Source organism: Bos indicus x Bos taurus, chromosome 17, assembly GCF_003369695.1.
Source record: "Bos indicus x Bos taurus breed Angus x Brahman F1 hybrid chromosome 17, Bos_hybrid_MaternalHap_v2.0, whole genome shotgun sequence".
Taxonomy (NCBI): Eukaryota; Metazoa; Chordata; class Mammalia; order Artiodactyla; family Bovidae; genus Bos; species Bos indicus x Bos taurus.
In genome coordinates this window covers 4,189,197-4,206,803 of record NC_040092.1, presented here as the reverse complement: position 1 = coordinate 4,206,803, position 17,607 = coordinate 4,189,197, and the positions used below count along the sequence as shown (strand labels likewise).

The 17,607-nt window shown below is 52.4% G+C and overlaps 1 protein-coding gene across 1 annotated transcript; it reads right to left on the bottom strand.

The window, feature by feature from the left end:
* Positions 1 to 169: 169 nt before the first annotated feature.
* Positions 170 to 15,827, bottom strand: NIPSNAP1 (nipsnap homolog 1). The gene is made up of 10 exons (XM_027566372.1): positions 15,690 to 15,827; positions 8,390 to 8,517; positions 8,185 to 8,230; positions 7,872 to 7,966; positions 5,704 to 5,774; positions 5,408 to 5,548; positions 5,103 to 5,134; positions 4,671 to 4,765; positions 3,435 to 3,518; positions 170 to 1,866 (listed from the first exon to the last, which is right to left on the bottom strand). The coding sequence occupies exons 1-10, from the start codon at positions 15,785 to 15,787 to the stop codon at positions 1,802 to 1,804; spliced, it is 855 nt and encodes a 284-aa protein (XP_027422173.1). The 5' UTR covers positions 15,788 to 15,827; the 3' UTR covers positions 170 to 1,801.
* Between the last annotated feature and the right edge of the window lie 1,780 nt (positions 15,828 to 17,607).

The following is a 17,607-nucleotide window of genomic DNA, read 5'->3' as shown; positions in this document are numbered from 1 at the left end:
CCTGGTTATGCAGTGCAGTTCCTTCTGCCCTAGTGGGAGGCCCTCCCCAACAGTATCTCAGGAAACACAATACCTACCAGTGGGACAGATGAGCCAGGTGGACCTGAGAGGCTGACCCTGCCTGAGGGGTCACCTGCCAAATTTCCTTGTAGATGAAGAAAAGACATCATGGTTTATAGTAAATATTTAATTGGTTCCATCAGCAACTCCAGCACAAGTTTTCCTTGAAAGGGAGGCAGAATCAAGCTACCCAGAGGTTTGTGAGGTGTGGGATCACTGAGAAGGCCTCCAAAGTCACTGACCCCACTCCACACACCCGATGGCCCAGGAGAATGAGGGTAGGGCTGATAGGCTGTGAAGAAGGAGAAAAGGAATTCGGGGTGAGGGAAGTACAAGACCTAGCCCATAGCTCTGCTAGTAGGAGAGCAGTTGGGAGAGCAGGAGGCTCTCCCTACACAGAAGGGCTGGAACAACTCATTCAAGATCTCAGCCTCTTTATGTGGGGAGCATGAGGTGCACCTCTCCAGCAGTCTTGTATTAGAAGCCCCTCCCCAAGTGGTCGTGTGTCACCTCTGTTCTATCTTCCCCATTCTGTATTCCAAATTCTTCAGTTCAAACCCAAGTTTTGAGTTCTAAGTTCTGCCTTCTGGGTTCCTGTTCCATTCTGTTTCCCTCCCGTAGATTCTTCTCAGCTCCCATTCCTTTTCTCAGCCTTTCTGGGTGGAATATGTGGACATCCTGCCAACTTAGCTAATTTGAGGGCTTTCCCTTTTGCTTCTTGAGGCAGTTCTAGGCTTTCTTCCAGCAGGAGGGTCTTGGCTCAGACTGTCCAGCAAGTGGGTGGCCCAGTGGAGACCAGGGAATTCCTGAGAGCCTGGCCTAGCCTAACCTCCTCCCAGACCACCTTTAATCACTGGACACACTACCTTTTGTGCAACTTAAGCTAATCTAAGGATTTCCAGAGTGATGATTATGAACTGGTGACCTTGAGATGGGGAATCTTAGGAGGAACCTAGACAGCATATTAAAAAGCAGAGACATTACTTTACCAAGAAAAGTCTGTCTAGTCAAGGCTATGATTTTTCCAGTAGTCATGTATGGATGTGAGAGTTGGACTATAAAGAAAGCTGAGCGCCGACGAATTGATGCTTTTGAACTGTGGTGTTGGAGAAGACACTTGAGAGTCCCTTGAACTGCAAGGAGACCCAACCAGTCCATCCTAAAGGAGATCAGTCCTGGTATTCATTGGAAGGACTGATGTTGAAGCTGAGACTCCAATACTTTGGCCACCTGATGCGAAGGGCTGACTCATCTGAAAAGACCCTGATGCTGGGAAAGATTGAGGGCAGGAGAAGGGGACAACAGAGGATGAGATGGTTGGATGGCATCACTGAATCAAGAGACATGAGTTTGGGTAAACTCCGGGAGTTGGTGATGGACAGGGAGGCCTGGTGTGCTGCAGTCCATGGGGTTGCAAAGAGTTGGACACGACTGAGTGACTGAACTGAAATGAACTGAGGAGGAAATGTGAGAAGACATAAAAGGTTGCTGTTCCGTTCAGAGAAATTAAAAACTGCTTCCTGCACAGGGGAAAGGGTGGGCAGGAAAGGTGGGAAGGGTCTGGGCAGGGCTGCAAGTTTTCATAACCCCATCATCCTTCAGCTCCCCCTTGTCTGACCTGAGCACTAACCCCCTAGAGTCCATAGGGTAGGAGAGAAAACCAAGACAGCAGAACTGGGAGCTCCTCTGTCCATGGCTACCCTGAGGGAGAGTGGGGGAGGAGATGGAGGCAGCAGCAGCATCACTGGAGAGGTGAGATCTTCAAAGGGATCATGATCCGAGACTCCATGTGTCGCACCAGGGGGACTGCAGAGAGAGAGGCAGAGATCATGAAGGGGCTGGAGGTGAGCCAACCCCCCCAAACTGTCCCTTGAAGAAGGAGGAGGAAGCCTGGGATGCTGAGATAGCTAAAGTCCCCCGCTCTCCTGGAGTGGCCTATGGAGAGAGCCACATCTCCCAAGTTATAGGATATGAGGGGACTGAAGTTATGACAAAATGCAGCTTTCAAAATTTGAAGGAAAAAAAAAACGAGCATTGTTTATTAGTAAAAGTGACTTCACAGATATTATTGCTTAGCACAAAGCCAGGCAAAGAACAGGGTTGCTGCTGCTGCTGCTAAGTCGCTTAAGTCGTGTCCGACTCTTTGCGACCCCATAGACGGCAGCCCATCAGGCTCCACCGTCCCTGGGATTCTCCAGGCAAGAACACTGGAGCGGGTTGCCATTTCTTTCTCCAATGCATGAAAGTGAAAGTGAAGTCGCTCAGTCGTGTCCGACTCTTAGCGACCCCATGGACTGCAGCCCACCAGGCTCCTCCGTCCATGGGATTTTCCAGGCAAGAGTACTGGAGTGGGGTACCATTGCCTTCTCCGAAAGAACGGGGTAGGGGGATTCAAAGGAAGAGATCAAGAAAATAATTTCAGCAGAAGGAAACTGGCAGGACACAAGCTGTGAGGGTGTCCCCCAAGGGGCTGAGGTTTGAAAAACACTGATTTAGTTCAACTGACTCATGTTACAGGTGTTACAGGGGACACTGCAGTCCAGAGAGGGTCAGCCAAGGTCACCCAGGTAGTCAGACTCTTCCTGCTCAGTGCTGTTAAACTTGACCATGCTTCCAAATTTCCTACAGTTCTCGTTCAAGTGCAGATCCTGATTCAGTGTGTATGGGGAGGGGGGGAGGCGGCAGGTTGAGCTTGGGCATTTTTAACAAGCTTTCAGGGGAGGATGACACTGTCATCCGGGACCACACTGAGAAGAACAAGGCTCCCGCTTACTCATCAGGAGATGCATTTACCAGCTGGTCAGTGTGCAAGCTCAACTGTAAATTCCTTCAGGAGAAAACAGGCTCCTGTTCTTTCTGCACTTCCTGACCCCCTCCCACCACGGCACATAGTGAGGGCTCAATTAGCATGTACTGGTTCCAGGTGGTTCTCAAGAGTCCCAGCAGAGTGGCAAATGCCATAAGCAAAAAACTTGCTTGAAAAAAATTGTGCTTCCTCTGTGCTGGAGTCTGGGCTATAATTTTATAAATTAGCTCCTGGAACCCTTTGAGGGAGGCACCATCACCATCGGCATCCTACAGGCAGGAAAAGCATCAGTGAAGTGAAAAACCAGGCCCAAGGTCACACTGTGTGGTCAACCACAACACTTCTCTGAGGCAGAGACCACCTGGCTGGGTTACTGCCCCTTCGAGGACTCACCTAGGACAGCCTGCATCCTGTAGAGCATGCCACCAGGACAGGAACCTATGAACTCACTGTCCTGAAAGTGAGTTCCCCATCAGGAGAGGTAATCAAGTAAAGCTGGATCTCCTTACAGAGGGGATTCCATCCTCAGATAGAGCTCTTGGCAGATGACTTCCTAAGAGGTGCTCACCTGTGTAGTAGACATTTTCGTCCCAGCCCCTCTTCCTCCAGGCAGCATTTCTGGTCTCCTCCCGAGACTGCAGGTCTTTATAGGCTGTGGGATAAGGCTTAGGCTCGTTTCTGGGGCACAGGGGACCTGAGCCTGTCCCCAGCACGAGGCCCTCCTCCCATTGCCCCAAACCCTACCCTGCTGTCTCTTCCTCCCCGGATGCTTCTGCTGTCGTCTTTGACAATCAGTACATTTGCCGACAACTCCCAAATGTATATCTCCAGCCCAGAACTCTCCCTCAGGTTCTGGACTCAAATATCCAGTGTCCACTTGATGTATCCACTTGACAGTGTATCCGCTGTCCACTTAGATGTGTCAGTGTCTCAAAGGTAACCCTTCCAAGGACCAAATGTACACTCCTGATCCTTCCAACCTGCCCCTCCAGGGGTCTCACTAAGCAACACACAGCTACTCAAGCAGGAGTCCGGGAGTCCTGGAGTCTCCTGTCTTTCCCCGCCCCACGCAGACAATTCATCCACCGGTCCCACTGGATCCACCTCCAGACCACTGAGTCTGTGGACCTCTCAGCATGTTCACTGTCCAGGCCAGCCTCCTCTCCCACCTGAGCTAGTGTAACCATCTCCTGATGCCCCACATCCTCTTTTGCTCCCCTACAAAGTGCTCTCAACATAGCACATGGCAGCCAGAACAATCATTAGAATGCAAACTGGGTCGTATCACACTGCTTAAAATGCTGTAGCAGTCTCCTGTTGCATTTAGAATAAGTCCCAGCTCATCTTCATGGCCTGCAAGACCCAGTGCAATCCGGCCAATCCCCATCTTCCCACTCTTCCCCACTCCCTCCACCCTGGGCTCCTATGCATGCCTCAAAACCCTGAAGGCCTTTCCCTGCCACAGGGCCTTTGCACACGTTGTTCCACTTGGAATACCGTTCTCTGACAGCTCGCAGCTGACTCCTCATTCTGTAGCTAAGCTTACATTCACCTCCTTAGAAAGATGTTCTAGTCTATTCAAGCCAGTGAAGCTTCCCATGTTTGTCTTCCTTATTTCTCCCTGTCCCTTGATGATTTGTAAAAATCCGAAATTATCCTTTTTGTTAGTTTATGTCTGAGGTGGTGTCTCCCCCTGCTAGAACGTAAGCTCCACAAGGACACTAATGTATTCGCAGTGTCAACACAGAGTGACAGTGGAGAAAGGAGGGGGCCACGGAGGGCTCCTGGGGGGTCCCCAGCCTACCCCAGAGATGGTGCACGACGTAGAGCTCTCCTATCTGCGAGAAGAAGCCGCCCACCGCCTCCTGGTTCTCCTGCCGGTACTTGATGGCCCGAGCCCTGGGGATGGCAGAAGAGTGTGGGGCCGAGGCCAGGGCGGGTGCAGAGGGCCCTCTGTGGGGATCCCAGGCTGGTTTCTCAGTCACACATCAAGGGAGGAGCCCAGGGTAGAGCCCTCGGCTCTCAGAGACGATCGGGGACTTGGGTGACGGAGGTGCGGCTGCTGGCTGTGTGTTCTACCCCATTCGTCTAGAGGATCCTCATCCCCTTGGTTGGATTGTTGCCTGCTCCTGGACCCACGAGGCACAGAGGATGCCGTGTTCTCTGCCACAGCACCCGGAAAACGAGGCCCACCAGGTGACCAGGGTCCCCCCAACCCCCTGGCACGACCACTCACCAGTTGTTCCCCCACTCGATCATGGTTCCTGGCTGAAAGAGAACCAGAGCAGAGGGTGGGAATGAGCCCCTACCTGGGATTTCAAGCCTCACTGTTGGGTGGGGCTGGGAAACTGTCTCTCCAGCTCCAGGGGCCGCCTGGCCTTCTGCAGGGGCCCTGACTCACCCCTGAGCATGCATGTATGCACACGTGCATACACACCTCTTCTGAGGCCAGAAGCCCCAGTCCAGGTGCTGGGGCACTGGGCCCACCCCCCACCTCTCAGGCTCCCGGGACAGCAAACTGCTGCAGGGAGGGGGAGGCACCTTGAGCTTGTACGTCCTCAGCTCGTAGATGTTGGGGCCGGCTCTAGGCTGTGGCTCGTTCCAGAAGCTGAACTCGAGGAGCAGCTGGTTTCTCCTGGACAGCAGCATCTGGCTCCGCTCCTTTCGGAACTCCAGGTACTCCTGCAGGCGGGGTGGGGCCAGGCGAGCTGGGCACAGCAGCCAGGAAGTGCCCCACCCCCCAGCGGTGTGCCCCAGGGGTGGCGGAGGCAGCCCCCAACACAGGGCTGAGTCAGAACCAGCACCCAGAGAGGTGAGCCGAGTGGATGCCCACGTACCTTGTTGTTCTTGAGCTTGTTCATGCAGTCCATGAGGGCTGGGTAGCCCCCTGAGAATCGCCATAGGTGTACTGTTTGTGGGGACAGGGAGGAAGGCACAGGTCAGGGGGCTGCGCGGACCCTGCCCTGCTCTGCGCCCACCAAGCTCCATGTGGATGTGATAGGAGGAGCCTCCAGCCAGTTCTCTGTAGCATCAAGACTCTCTGAGTTCCTCTGCCTTGCCAGGGGCAGTGCTGGGTAGGGGAAACCCCAGACACAAGCCTAGGAGACTAGGGTTTGAGCTGCAGCTCTGCCAAGTGGCCTTTGACCCCTCTAGGCCTCAATGTCCTCATCTTGAGAATAAGGCACCCACCCAATCTTCCTTAAAGAGCAACAAGAAGAGGATCAGAGTGAACTTATACCCTAGGAGCTGTGGCATGTGAAAGCTGACCTCATAGCAGGTCTGTGAGGGGTAGGCTGGGTCAAAGGAAGGGGCAGGTAGGCTGAGATGGATTACTCCAGGACAGTGAATTGAAAGTGAAACCAAGGAACAGAACAGCCCGTGCAGTATGCTACCATGTGTGTTTAGGCAGGGAGGGACATATCCAGAGATGCTGGGCTGTGCACCGTCTCTCAGTGGAGACCCGAGAGATTGTGACAGGAGATGCCCTTGGGCCAGAGAACTGAGGCTTTGGGATCTCGAGCAGGAGGAAGGCTTACGTTCCAATGAAAATTCTTTGTGCCATTTGCAGTTTTTTTTATCACAGCCTCTGTACTTGGTTCTTACAAATTCATTAAAATGTGGATTCCTCAGGGAGTCTGCTCCCCACCTGATTCTACAAGGTGCACAACCCTTCAAGACACCCAAAATATAGACATGCTTTAAAATTCAAGCTCTCATTACTCAAAGTTCATTTCTCAATTAGCAAATACTTAGGAGAATCCAAGAAGTACTGCAGAAACTGATTAAGTTGTACCTAAAGATGGGAAAGCTGTAAGGGGTGCGATGGAAGACAGTCGGCTTTTTCTTACCCCACTATCAATGTGTCAATGATTACTGAAACAGAATAAATGATTAAGAGAATCTACCTAACTGCAGATCACAGATTAAAAAAAAAATTCTATTATCAGGGCAATTGAAGGATGAGATAGGTTGGTTTGTGAGACAGTGAGCTCCCCATTGCTGGGAGCATTCAAGGGAAGCATAGAGGACCTTCTGTCAGGGCCAGAGGAGCTCCCTGTGCTACCTGCAGTCTAATCAGCACTGTCTGAAAGGACTCTCGACTATGATGGAAAAGTTCCACAGCTGTGCCGACCAAGGTGGTAGCCATGAGTCACATATTTCTATCAATGGGCACTTGAAATGTGGCTTCTGTTGACTGGGGAACTGAATTTTTCTTATTTAACTTTACCCAATTTAAACTTAAATAGCTGCATGTGGTTAGTGGTTACCTCCCGGGACAGCACAGATCTAAACGCCAAGGCCCCTTGGAGTGGCTGGGACGCTGTGAGTGAACCAAATTCATGTGTGGGTCCTCACAGCTGGTGCCAACCGACATGGGATGGAGCCTGCTGGGGTATTCCTGAAGCTGCACGGAACCAGCTCAGACAAGAGGCCCTGTTCATTCCATAAATATGCATGGCATCCTGGGGATTCTGTGGTGAAGACAGACAGGCAGGGGCCCTGTCCGCTGGGAGGCAGACACAACAGGGCACATGGTCAAGGCTGTGGAGAGGCAAGTCCTGGGGGCTGGGGAGACGGGAGAGCTGCCTCACCCAGCTCGGGTGGAGGGAATCAGGGGAGGCCTCCAGGAGGAGGTGATATCTACACCAAAATAAAAGGTGAGTAGAGGAATGAGCCAAGAAAAGGAGGCCAGGGAGAAAGAGCTTCAGGCTGATGAAACGGGGAACAACAGCCTGGAACTAGAGGGAAAACCTGTCCACTTGAAGAACGGAAAGGAGTCCGGGGTGGGATGATGCAGTGAGCAGGAAGATGTGGTGAGAGGAGACCCGAGGCAGGGCAAGGAAGGGCTCAAGAGCCTCGTGGGCCACCCCAAGGGCAGAGGGAGCCATCACAGATATGAGCAGGGGAGAAAGCCATGAGGACTGCACTGAGAAGGACCCCCCTGGGCACCACTGTGCGGGGGGCGTGGAGGGCAGCCATCTGTGCTGGGGGGTGGGCAGCTCACCTGCCTGGTCCTGCTCCCCGTACCATGTGTTCCAGTTGCCCACGAGCGAGCAGGGGTAGTCCTCATCCAGGTGCAGCTTGGGCAGCACAGCCTCCCTGTGGGTGGTGCGGGCACAGAGAGGGGGAGGGCTCACACCAGCCCCCAGAGCCCCTGGGTTAAGGCTTCCGACTCAGGCCCTCAGGACACTAACATGCAGAGGCCGCACAGGACGTGTGGCTCTGAAATCTACAGCCCCCGGATTTGTGCACAGAGAACAGGGCTGGGACAGAGTCCCCCATCCAGGCAGGGGCGGGGACGGGAGGGGCTCACTCACGTCAGGCTGTTGTAGGCGTCCAGACACTCGGGCTTCACATTGTGAACTGAGACAGAGGACAGAGAACGGGAGGTGAAGTGACGGGGAGGGGGTGTCTGTGGGAAGCTGGGATGGGGGTAGCCCCACAGGGCCTGGGCTCCCAGCCCCCAGCAGGAGCCTCGCAGGCCCCCGGGAAGGCAGGTCGGCCGACTCCGCAGCCACTCACACTGGATCTTATAGAGGTTGCTGGTCTCCTTCTTGGACAGCAGCGTGGAGTGGGCGTCCTTCCGGGGGTCCACCTTGTGTACGAAGAGGGACCGGAACCAGCTGCCTTCGTTGTCCTTGGAATAGAAGCTGCGGGACAGAAGAGTTCAAGGGGGACCTGCTTCCATCTGCCCAGAAGCCTTGCTCCCCGAGGCTGGTGACCCACTTTTCTGGGAATGGGGCCATGGAATCCCATGGCAGCTCCAGCGGATTTCATGTCATTGGAGCCAGCCACGGGGATCCTGGCTGCCCAGTTCGCTTCTTGAAACTCTGCAGAGCCTCAGGAGGCCAGGGGAGGCAGCCCCACTCCCGCCTCTCTCCAGCCTCCCTGCCTCCCCTTCACCCCCTTCCAAGAGGTCCTCCATTTGGACCCTGCAACTGTATCCCTTGCCAAAAGGGTGAACCCCAAACACATCTTGCCTGGTGTCCAAAACCTGGGACAGCCCAACCTACCCTGGCAGCCTCCCCTCTGCTCCACCCCTACCTGTGTATCCTGCTCTCCAAGTGTGCCTCTCCCTGAACACACCAGATGCTTTCACTCTGTGCTTTCTTTGCAATTTCTGTCCCCTCTGACGAGAAGCCTGCACCCACGGTCCTCCCCAGTGCTCACACTACACCTGGCCCGGGCCTGATGCCGGCCCCCACAGATGGAGCACCCGAGACATGCACGCCCTGTCCTTGAGGAGGTCACAGTCCGCTGAAAGAAGGGGACCTTGGAACACAGTTACAGCCAGAGGTCTCTGGGAGAGCCCAGATGAGTGAGCCTGAACTTGGCCCCTGGAAGTCTGGGTGAGCTCTCCAATGGAGGTGATCTGGACAGTTTCCAAATCTCCAGGGCTGGTTTGGCAGATAAAGGCAGATAGAGGGGGGTCAAAGGCATCAGAAGGCAAGATTCATTCATTCATTCGGCCAACACTTAATTGACAAATTCCTGCCCTGTGCACGTTGCTGAATGAATGAATGACATGCCTTGTTCAGAGCAGGGGGACCAATCACCAGGTCCTGCCAGATTATAACTGCACTCCCCCACACAAGGTCCCAGCGGGGGTGGGGTTATGTTTAGGCTGCCAGAGGTGATAAATCATCTTACTTAGCAGCAGTGGTGAGGCTTGTAGCCAGGCCTGAAACACCAGCCTCCTGCTAGATGAGTTCCAGCCCAGGAGCCTGGCTGTGGGGGCCCCATCAGCAAATTCTCTTCTTTTTTGAGCCTTTTTTGTGGCTAGAATAAATGTCTTGCAAATCAAAGTATTGCTTTTCTGCAAAATACGAATTGAGCACTGGGACTGATAAAATCTGAACAGCATCTTAAAAATGACGATATATTTGTATGAGCACAGAGGAAAGATAATTAAGGATTTGTTCCAAACTGTTTTTTTGTTGGTTTGTTTGGTTTTGGCCATGCCAGGCGGCCTGCAGGATCCTAGTTCCTTGACCAGGGAATGAACCTGGGTCACAGCAGTGAAAGCATTGAGTCCTAACCAGGCCACCGGGGAACTCTCAGCCCCACGCCGTTAATACTGCTTACCTGGGAGAGGGAAGAGGAAGATGGTTAAACTTTTCGTTATTCATGATAATTTTTTGTAAAGCTAAAAGAAAAAACTTTTAAATATTTCTGAATTCATAGGCTTTCTATTGTTGTGTGTACTGCTTCATCAAAAACAAAAAGACACAAACTTCCCTGGTGGTCCAGTGGTTAAGACTCTGAACTTCCACTTCAGGGGGCTAGGGTTTGATCCCTGGTCAGGGAACTAAGATCCCGTATACCAGGCAGTCAAAAAAACAAAAAAAATCTGAAAAAGAATATATATATATATATATATATATAAAGCCATTAAGTGTGTATATATATATATATATAAAGCCATTAAAAGTATATATATATAAAGCCATTAAAAGTATATATATATAAAAAAAAGTATATATATATATATAAAGCCATTAACAGTATATATATATATAAAAATAAAGCCATTCCTTTTTCCAGGGGATCTTCCTGACCCAGTGATTGAACCTGGGTCTCATGCATTGCAGGCAGATTCTTTACCATCTGAGCCACCAGGCAAACTCTACACTTGAATGTTTTAAAATTTTTAATTAAAAAAAAAAGACAGTTGTCATCAGATGGCCAATGTGGTCTGCGGAAACTGGGGACCAGAATAAGGGAGCCTCACTGTGGCTCACACTGGCTGAGGATAGCCTCTGCCAGGGACCCGTGATCAGCTTGTCAGTACCAGGATCCCGCTGAATCTATACGAGAGTATAACGTTAATACTATTCATATCCCCATTTTTGAGATAAGAAAATAGAAGGTCCTGGGTGGGAGGGTTAAGAAACTTGTCCCAGACCACACAGCAAATTGGGGCAGAGAGCTCTGGCAAGAGCCCAGAGCTCTTTCCTCTAAAGCCAGCTCCACCCTCAGGTCAGGTACCAACTCGGGGAACTAGCATCAGGGAGATACTATAAAGAAGCAGGTGTTTTTTAGCAAAGCCACTGGTAGAGGGACCTGACCTTTGGTTTGAATGTAGAGAGGCTGTGTCCCCTGGAAGGGGTGGTGACAGAGAGGACAGCAACTCCTACTCTTTGTCAATCAAGACCTTTGCTCCAGGACTGGGCCTTGAGTAATTTATTAACATCAGCATTGACCAGGATAAACGGCCAAGTGGCCAGCCCTGGAGAGAGAGCCTGGAACCTGGGTGCTGGGGAGTGTCCGGGAGCTCCCAACTCTTCCCACCTCCTCTTTCCTGCCTCCACATCTCGGTTTCCCCACGTGTCAAAAGAGCAGGGCGGCACAGCCTATGTCCAAAGATCTTTTCTGCAGGTCCCAAGAAGATCCCAGAGCAGGGTCTGAACTTGAAGCTAGCATCTGTAGGTTCACATTTCAAGAGTTCAAATTTCACTTTTTCAATGAAATCACAACATCCTCCTGTCCTTGAGATCCCCAACCCTTCTCACACTGCTCCCTACTTTTTCCACAGCTCCTTCTAACACACTGTAGAATTTGGGGGTTTAGTGTCTGCCGTCTCCCACTGGCAGCAGCCCCATGTAGTCTGCGATGCTCTCTCTCCTGTGCATCCCTGCTGTCTCCCCAGGGCCTGGAAGAGCGCTGGGCACGTGGCACATGCTCAGCCCACGCCAGGGGAAAGAGTGAAGGAGTGTGGGGGAGCTAAGACAGAGCTGCATGAAAATGATGACATCTGGGAGGTAGGAAAGCAGAGAGAGGGTGGACCCGGGCTCCGTGTGGACTCGGGATGCAGGGCCCCTTTGTATCCCCACCACTACCAGCAGAGTTACTGCTTAAGAGCACAGGTTCTGGACAAACCCAGGACTAGTCCCAGCTCAGCATCACCTCTCTGAGCCTCATGTGCCTTGCAGAGAAAAGGGCAGATACAGCAGTGCAGCTAGTATCACTGTTCCTACCTAACTGATCTCCTAGCTCCCACTTGTCCTCTTTTTTCCTAACCTGCCCGTTGGTTTTGTGAAGTACCACGGTTGTGATGCTATCTGTCCACTTGAAAATCTTCTATTGCTCCCTACTGCCCGTAAACCAAGGCTAGATGTCTCCACTTACTCTAATCTATTTTGCCAAGCTTTCAAGTCAATTTCCTTTTTTAAAAAACATTTTTCTTTTTTATTTGTTTTTGGCTGCCCCACTCAGCTTGTGGGTTCTTAGATCCCCAGCCAAGGATTGAACCCAAGCCTCTAGCAGTGGATGTGTGGAGTCTTCACCACTGGACCGTCAGGAAGTCCCCACTTCCCTTCTAAATTTGGTGACCACCAATCCAAGATTCCCTATCATTAGCATCACCTAAGAACTTGTTAGCCATCTATGGGGTCGCACAGAGTCAGACATGACTGAAGTGACTTAGCAGCAGCAGCAGCAGCAAGAACTTGTTAAGGCTTTTCCAGCTCCACCCAGAACCACTGCAACAGAAACTTCCGGGGGCAGGCATAGCAATCTGGGTTTTAACAAGTCTGCCAGGGGATTCTGACGCATGCTCAGGCTTAAGGATCACTGCTCTAAGGTAGTCCCAATTTCTTTCTTTTTTCATGTAATCTCAGTAAATTATCCCAGAAACACCAACGATTCTGCTATCTAAACTATACTAAGAATGCCCCTTAGGCCCAAAAAAACCAGTTCAACCCCTTCCATAAAAACACTTCTCCTGGGACTTCCAGCAGTGCAGGGGGTGCGGATTAGATCCCTGAGTAACTAAGTTCCCACACGCTGCGTGGCCAAAAAACAAACAAAAAGCCCACCTCTCCTATTTCCCCCTCAGCCTGGAGCGGACATTCTCTACCCCCTAGGGTACCCAGCACAACGCTTTTAGACTGGGAGCTGTTCAACAAATGTCTGCCCCAGATGAGAACTTTGGAGACACACTGGCACTCTCAACAGGGATAGTGGTCTGGTGCCACCCCACATGAAACTGCTCCGGAATGTCCTGGATTGATATGCTAGCAAGTTTGGCTCTACGCACACTCTCAAACACTCTTCTGTCTGGAGTCGGCTGACTTTAGAAAGGGGCCACGTTTCAGTTTACTGCTCCACAAGCATGTTTTCGGGCTTCCCTGGGGGCTCAGGCAGTGAAGAGTCTGCCTGCAATGCAGGAGACCTGGGTTCGATCCCTGGGTCGGGAAGATCCCTGAGAAGGGAATGACTACCCATTCCAGTATTCTTGCCTGGAAATTCCATGGACAGGGGAGCCTGGTGGGCTACAGTCCATGGGGTCACAAAGAGTTGGAGACGACTGAGTAACTCACACACACACACACACACACACACACACACACACACACACACAATTATGTCTTTAGAAGACATACAGGAAGAACTAAAGTCCTTTTAACAACAGGACTACTGATGTAGCAGTAACAACTGCTGCATATTGAGCACTTACTATGTCCTGAGAACTGATCTTCACAATATGTTTTTGAGAAAAATGAGGCTCAAAAACAAACAAAACCAAAAACAAAATAGAGAAAAATGAGGCCCAGAGATGTACCAGGCCTTATTCAAGGACAATTAACCAATGGCCAAGAGGATTCCAATCCAGGTCCATCTGACTTCAAAGCCCCACTCTGAGCTCAAGAGGCCAGAGGGCCCCTCTAAGGGACTCCAGAGAGATGGGGCAGACAGGTATCCAAGGTGGGAACCAGGGCACAGGTAACTTCGCAGCAGTCCTTGAGATACTGCAAGTATGAATCCAAGCACCGTCACAGCAATCCTGCAAAAAACACCTGGCAGGGACCTCCAGTCCTACTTCAGAGAGAAGGAGACCAAGGGCCCTAGAGGTTCAGCACCTCGTCCAAGATTACAGAGCAGCAGGCTGCCTACACGGCTTATGTTCCTCCTGTGGCCTCCTGATGTTCTGGCTCTACCACCAACCAGTTCTGTAAGGCTAGGGAAGTGAGGTCCTGCCCCCAGCTTGGATTTCCTCATCTGGAAAATGAGGGGATCACAGAACATGACCTTCCCAAAGCCCCTTCAGCCCTGACATTATAAGGGACTCATGAAGACATTGCTTGAGACATAGGCTTGGGCAAGGGGCAACATTTGTTACAAGTTCACCAAGCGCTGGGTACCTTACACACATGACTGCTAATCCTCAACAACTCTGTGAAATCATTCTACTTTCTCACCCCCATTTTACAGATGAGGAATCTGAGACTTCAAGAGGCCAAATAATTCATGCAAGGTCACCTCACTGAAAACGGCTGAGTTGGCTGTGTAGGTGCCAGGCAAACTCTAGGTTCTCTCCATGTCATGAGCTTTCTCCCCAGTTACTGAGCCGTCAAACCAGTCAATCAACCCTGAATATTCACTGGAAGGACTGATGCTAAAGCTGAAGCTCCAATACTTTGGCCGTCTGATGTGAAGAGCTGACTCACTGGAAAAGACCCTGATGCTGGGAAGAACTGAGGGCAGGAGGAGAAGGGGGTGACAGAGAATGAGATGGTTGGATGGCATCACTTACTCAATGAATATGAGTTTGAGCAAACTCTGGGAGATAGTGAAGGACAGGGAGGCCTGGCGTCTCGCAGTCCATGGGGTCTCAGAGTCGCGCACAACTTAGCAACTGAACGATAACAGCAGGGTGGGTGGGGAAGCTGGAGAAGGAAATGGCAACCCACTCCAGTATTCTTGCCTGGATAACCCCATGAACAGAGGAGCCTGGTGGGCTACAATCCAAGGATTCGCAACAGAGCTGGACACAACTTAGGAACTAAACACCGGGGTGAAGGCACACACCTGGCTCCTCTTCTCCAGCCTCCCCGACTCCACGGCACAACACTCTGTATCGTCTCACAACAAGGTCTAACAGAACTCACAGCTTCACACCTAGGCTGCTGGGCAGGACAGACCCCTGCCTCCTTTCCACAGGTGGGGGGACAGGTGTCCTCACTTCTTTGGCAAATCTTCCTGAGCACACACTGTCCTGAGCCCTGAGCCAAGGGCTGGGGAAACAGAAAGATGAGGTGATGGTCCAGTGGGAGGGACAGGCAACTGTTTAGAGGGTGGAAAGAGCAGAGATGGGGGAAGAACAGGGCGCCAGAGGGAGGAGGGCGGGGCCGCCCAGGGCCAGTCAGGGAGGCCCAGAGGAGGGACCAAACAAAAGACCAGGCTCTGGGCCGGGTCCAACCAGCCTCCCTCCCCCAGAAGGCCACCAGTTGTGGCGCAAGGACCACAGGGGTGTCAGGAAGCCCGGGTCCAGACTCGGTGCTGCCTCAGAACGGCAGGGGGAGTGACCTTGGGAACTCCTACCCTTTCTCAGGCTTCCTTTGCTTCCCTTGTGCTGTTTATGGTTGGGAAGCCAAGGATCTGTGCAGCCATGGCCCTTGGGAATCTCCATTGCTCCCCATACCTCTGACCCCCAGAACTAACCGAGGGAGGAGCTGCCTGTCGTAGAAGTCCCCCGGGGTGCCCATCTCACAACCACCGCAAAGGCCAGGGAAAGGGCCACTGCTCCCGCCCTCTGCCAGTTCCCACTCCCCACGCCCCACGGCCTGCCCCTCCCATTCACCCAGTCCTTCAGTCTCTGCCCAGAGCCAAGTACCTAGCAGGGCAAAGACCCTGCGCCCACCTTTCCCACCTCCCCCATTCTTTGCCCAGACCTCCTCCTCAGGCTTAGAGATTCGCCCTCGGCCTCTAACCATTAGACTGCAAGCCCGAGTCTCTGCCCATCCCCCAGGCCCAGACCCTGGCTCTCACTCTTGCAGCCCCCAGGCGCACCGCTCCGCCCCAGGCCCAGCCCGGTTCTTACCGCGCCGCAGCCACAGCCACAACGTCCCGGGGGCCCGAGCCCGGGCCCCCCAGCAGCCGCCGCGCCGCCGCAGAGATGCTGCATAGACGCGGAGCCATGTTGGAGCGGTGCAGGTTGGAGGGAGGCCCCGCCCCCGAACCCGGCAGCGGAGGCGGGACTCGGGTAAGCCCCGCCCCACCGGGCCGCCCGCCTCCCTCGCCAGCCGGGCAGGTGGGCGTTGTCCCCTCTCTTCCCGCAACGCAGATGCAGGGCAGAGGTCCGGTTTCTTGTCCTTGAGCCTCTGCAGCTCTGCTACAGACTTGCTCTGTGGCCTGGAGCAAACCCTTCGCCCAGTCTGGGCCTCAGTTTCCACCCCGTAAAATGGGAGCATTGAACAATAACACCAGGGGTTCTTAAAGGGGCCCTCCAGGGTGAGTGGCAGAGGGTCAGTAACCCCGCTTGAAATGGTATACAGTTCTGTGCGCCTGTGCCTTCCTGCGGGGCTGGGGCACAGGTACCGTTTATCATAGTCTGAAAGGAACAAACCCCCTAACAAGACAGATGGACAAGGCTCTGGGTTGCAGGGACACTTTCTCTCCATCATCTCCTTTTCCCTTTCCATCCCCCTCTACCATCTCTGCCTGGGCCTCCTGGAGCTCCATGCCCTTCTCCTGCTCTGCCCAGGTCTTGTGCCTAATTTCCAAACTAGTCCTCTCCCAGCCCACGGTCCCCCAGGTCACAGACCTCAGTGGGAGCAGAGGGCCTGCAGACCCTATGGCGGGGGGTGGGGGGGTGGGGGTGCAGCAGGAGCCTAATAACTTCCAGAGAATATGTGTGTACACACCCCCCAAAAGACTGTCCACTCACTGAGGCTGAGGCTGATGGTAGTGCCCTCCCGATATGCTTGGGGTGGAGGAGTGCCCTGGCAGGCTTTAATTTTGTGATTCCTTCAGCAAATGTTGAATCCACGTGGCTAGACCATGTGCTGAGCCCTGAGACGCCAAACGTGGCCAGAACGACGAGCCCCCAGCCCTCTTGGAATTTAAGGCCTGGCCTGGCTGGGGAGACAAAATCAAACTGGTATTGACCCCCCTGGGGAAGAGACCTTAGACCTAACCCCTCTCCCCTCTCTTGCCTGACATGCTAAAAATATTGGCTGAAAAAGTGAAAAATATACACAAAAATATTTTTTGCCAATTGTGATACAGGCTATGAAAAAATATGGAGAGGTATGAGGACTTATATTGGGGAGGGGGAAAGAGAAAATATGAGGTTCTATATAGACTTTGAGGGTCAATGACAATTTCTATAAGGAAGTGAGGCCTGTACTATTTTTTTCCCCTTGTGTTTTCTGAAGCTGCTACAATGAATATGTATTCCTTGCAGGATTTATTTTAAAAGGATACTATATATCATCATGATAAACAAAAAACCTAAATCAACTGTGATACACAGGCAGAACCATCAGAATAAATGCAATGAAGATATTGTATCGCTGGTGCTTTATAGCTAAGGCCGAAGGTTACTCTATGTTAACACACAGCTGAGCCCAGTTGCTCCTTGGGTTATCAGAAGAACCAAAAGCGACCATGACTGAAGTGTTCCCAGACACAGTCAGTCACTCAGGAAAAGCTCAGATGGGGAGATGGAGGTGCAGCAAGTAACATGTCACTGGTGTCCTGCGGTGGAGGAACCAAGTGTGGCAGGTGTGGAGAGGTGGGCGTGACAGCTCACTGGGCCTCACAGATGGCCTGGTGTTAGACCTAGGCTGGGCCTCCCTGGTGGCTCAGACATTAAATGCTCTGCCTGCAATGCAGGAGACCAGGTTCGATTCCTGGGTCGGGAAGACCCCCTGGAGAAGGGAATGGCAACCCATTCCAGTATTCTTGCTGGAGAATCCCATGGACAGAGGAGCTGGGCGGGCTACAGTCCATGGGGT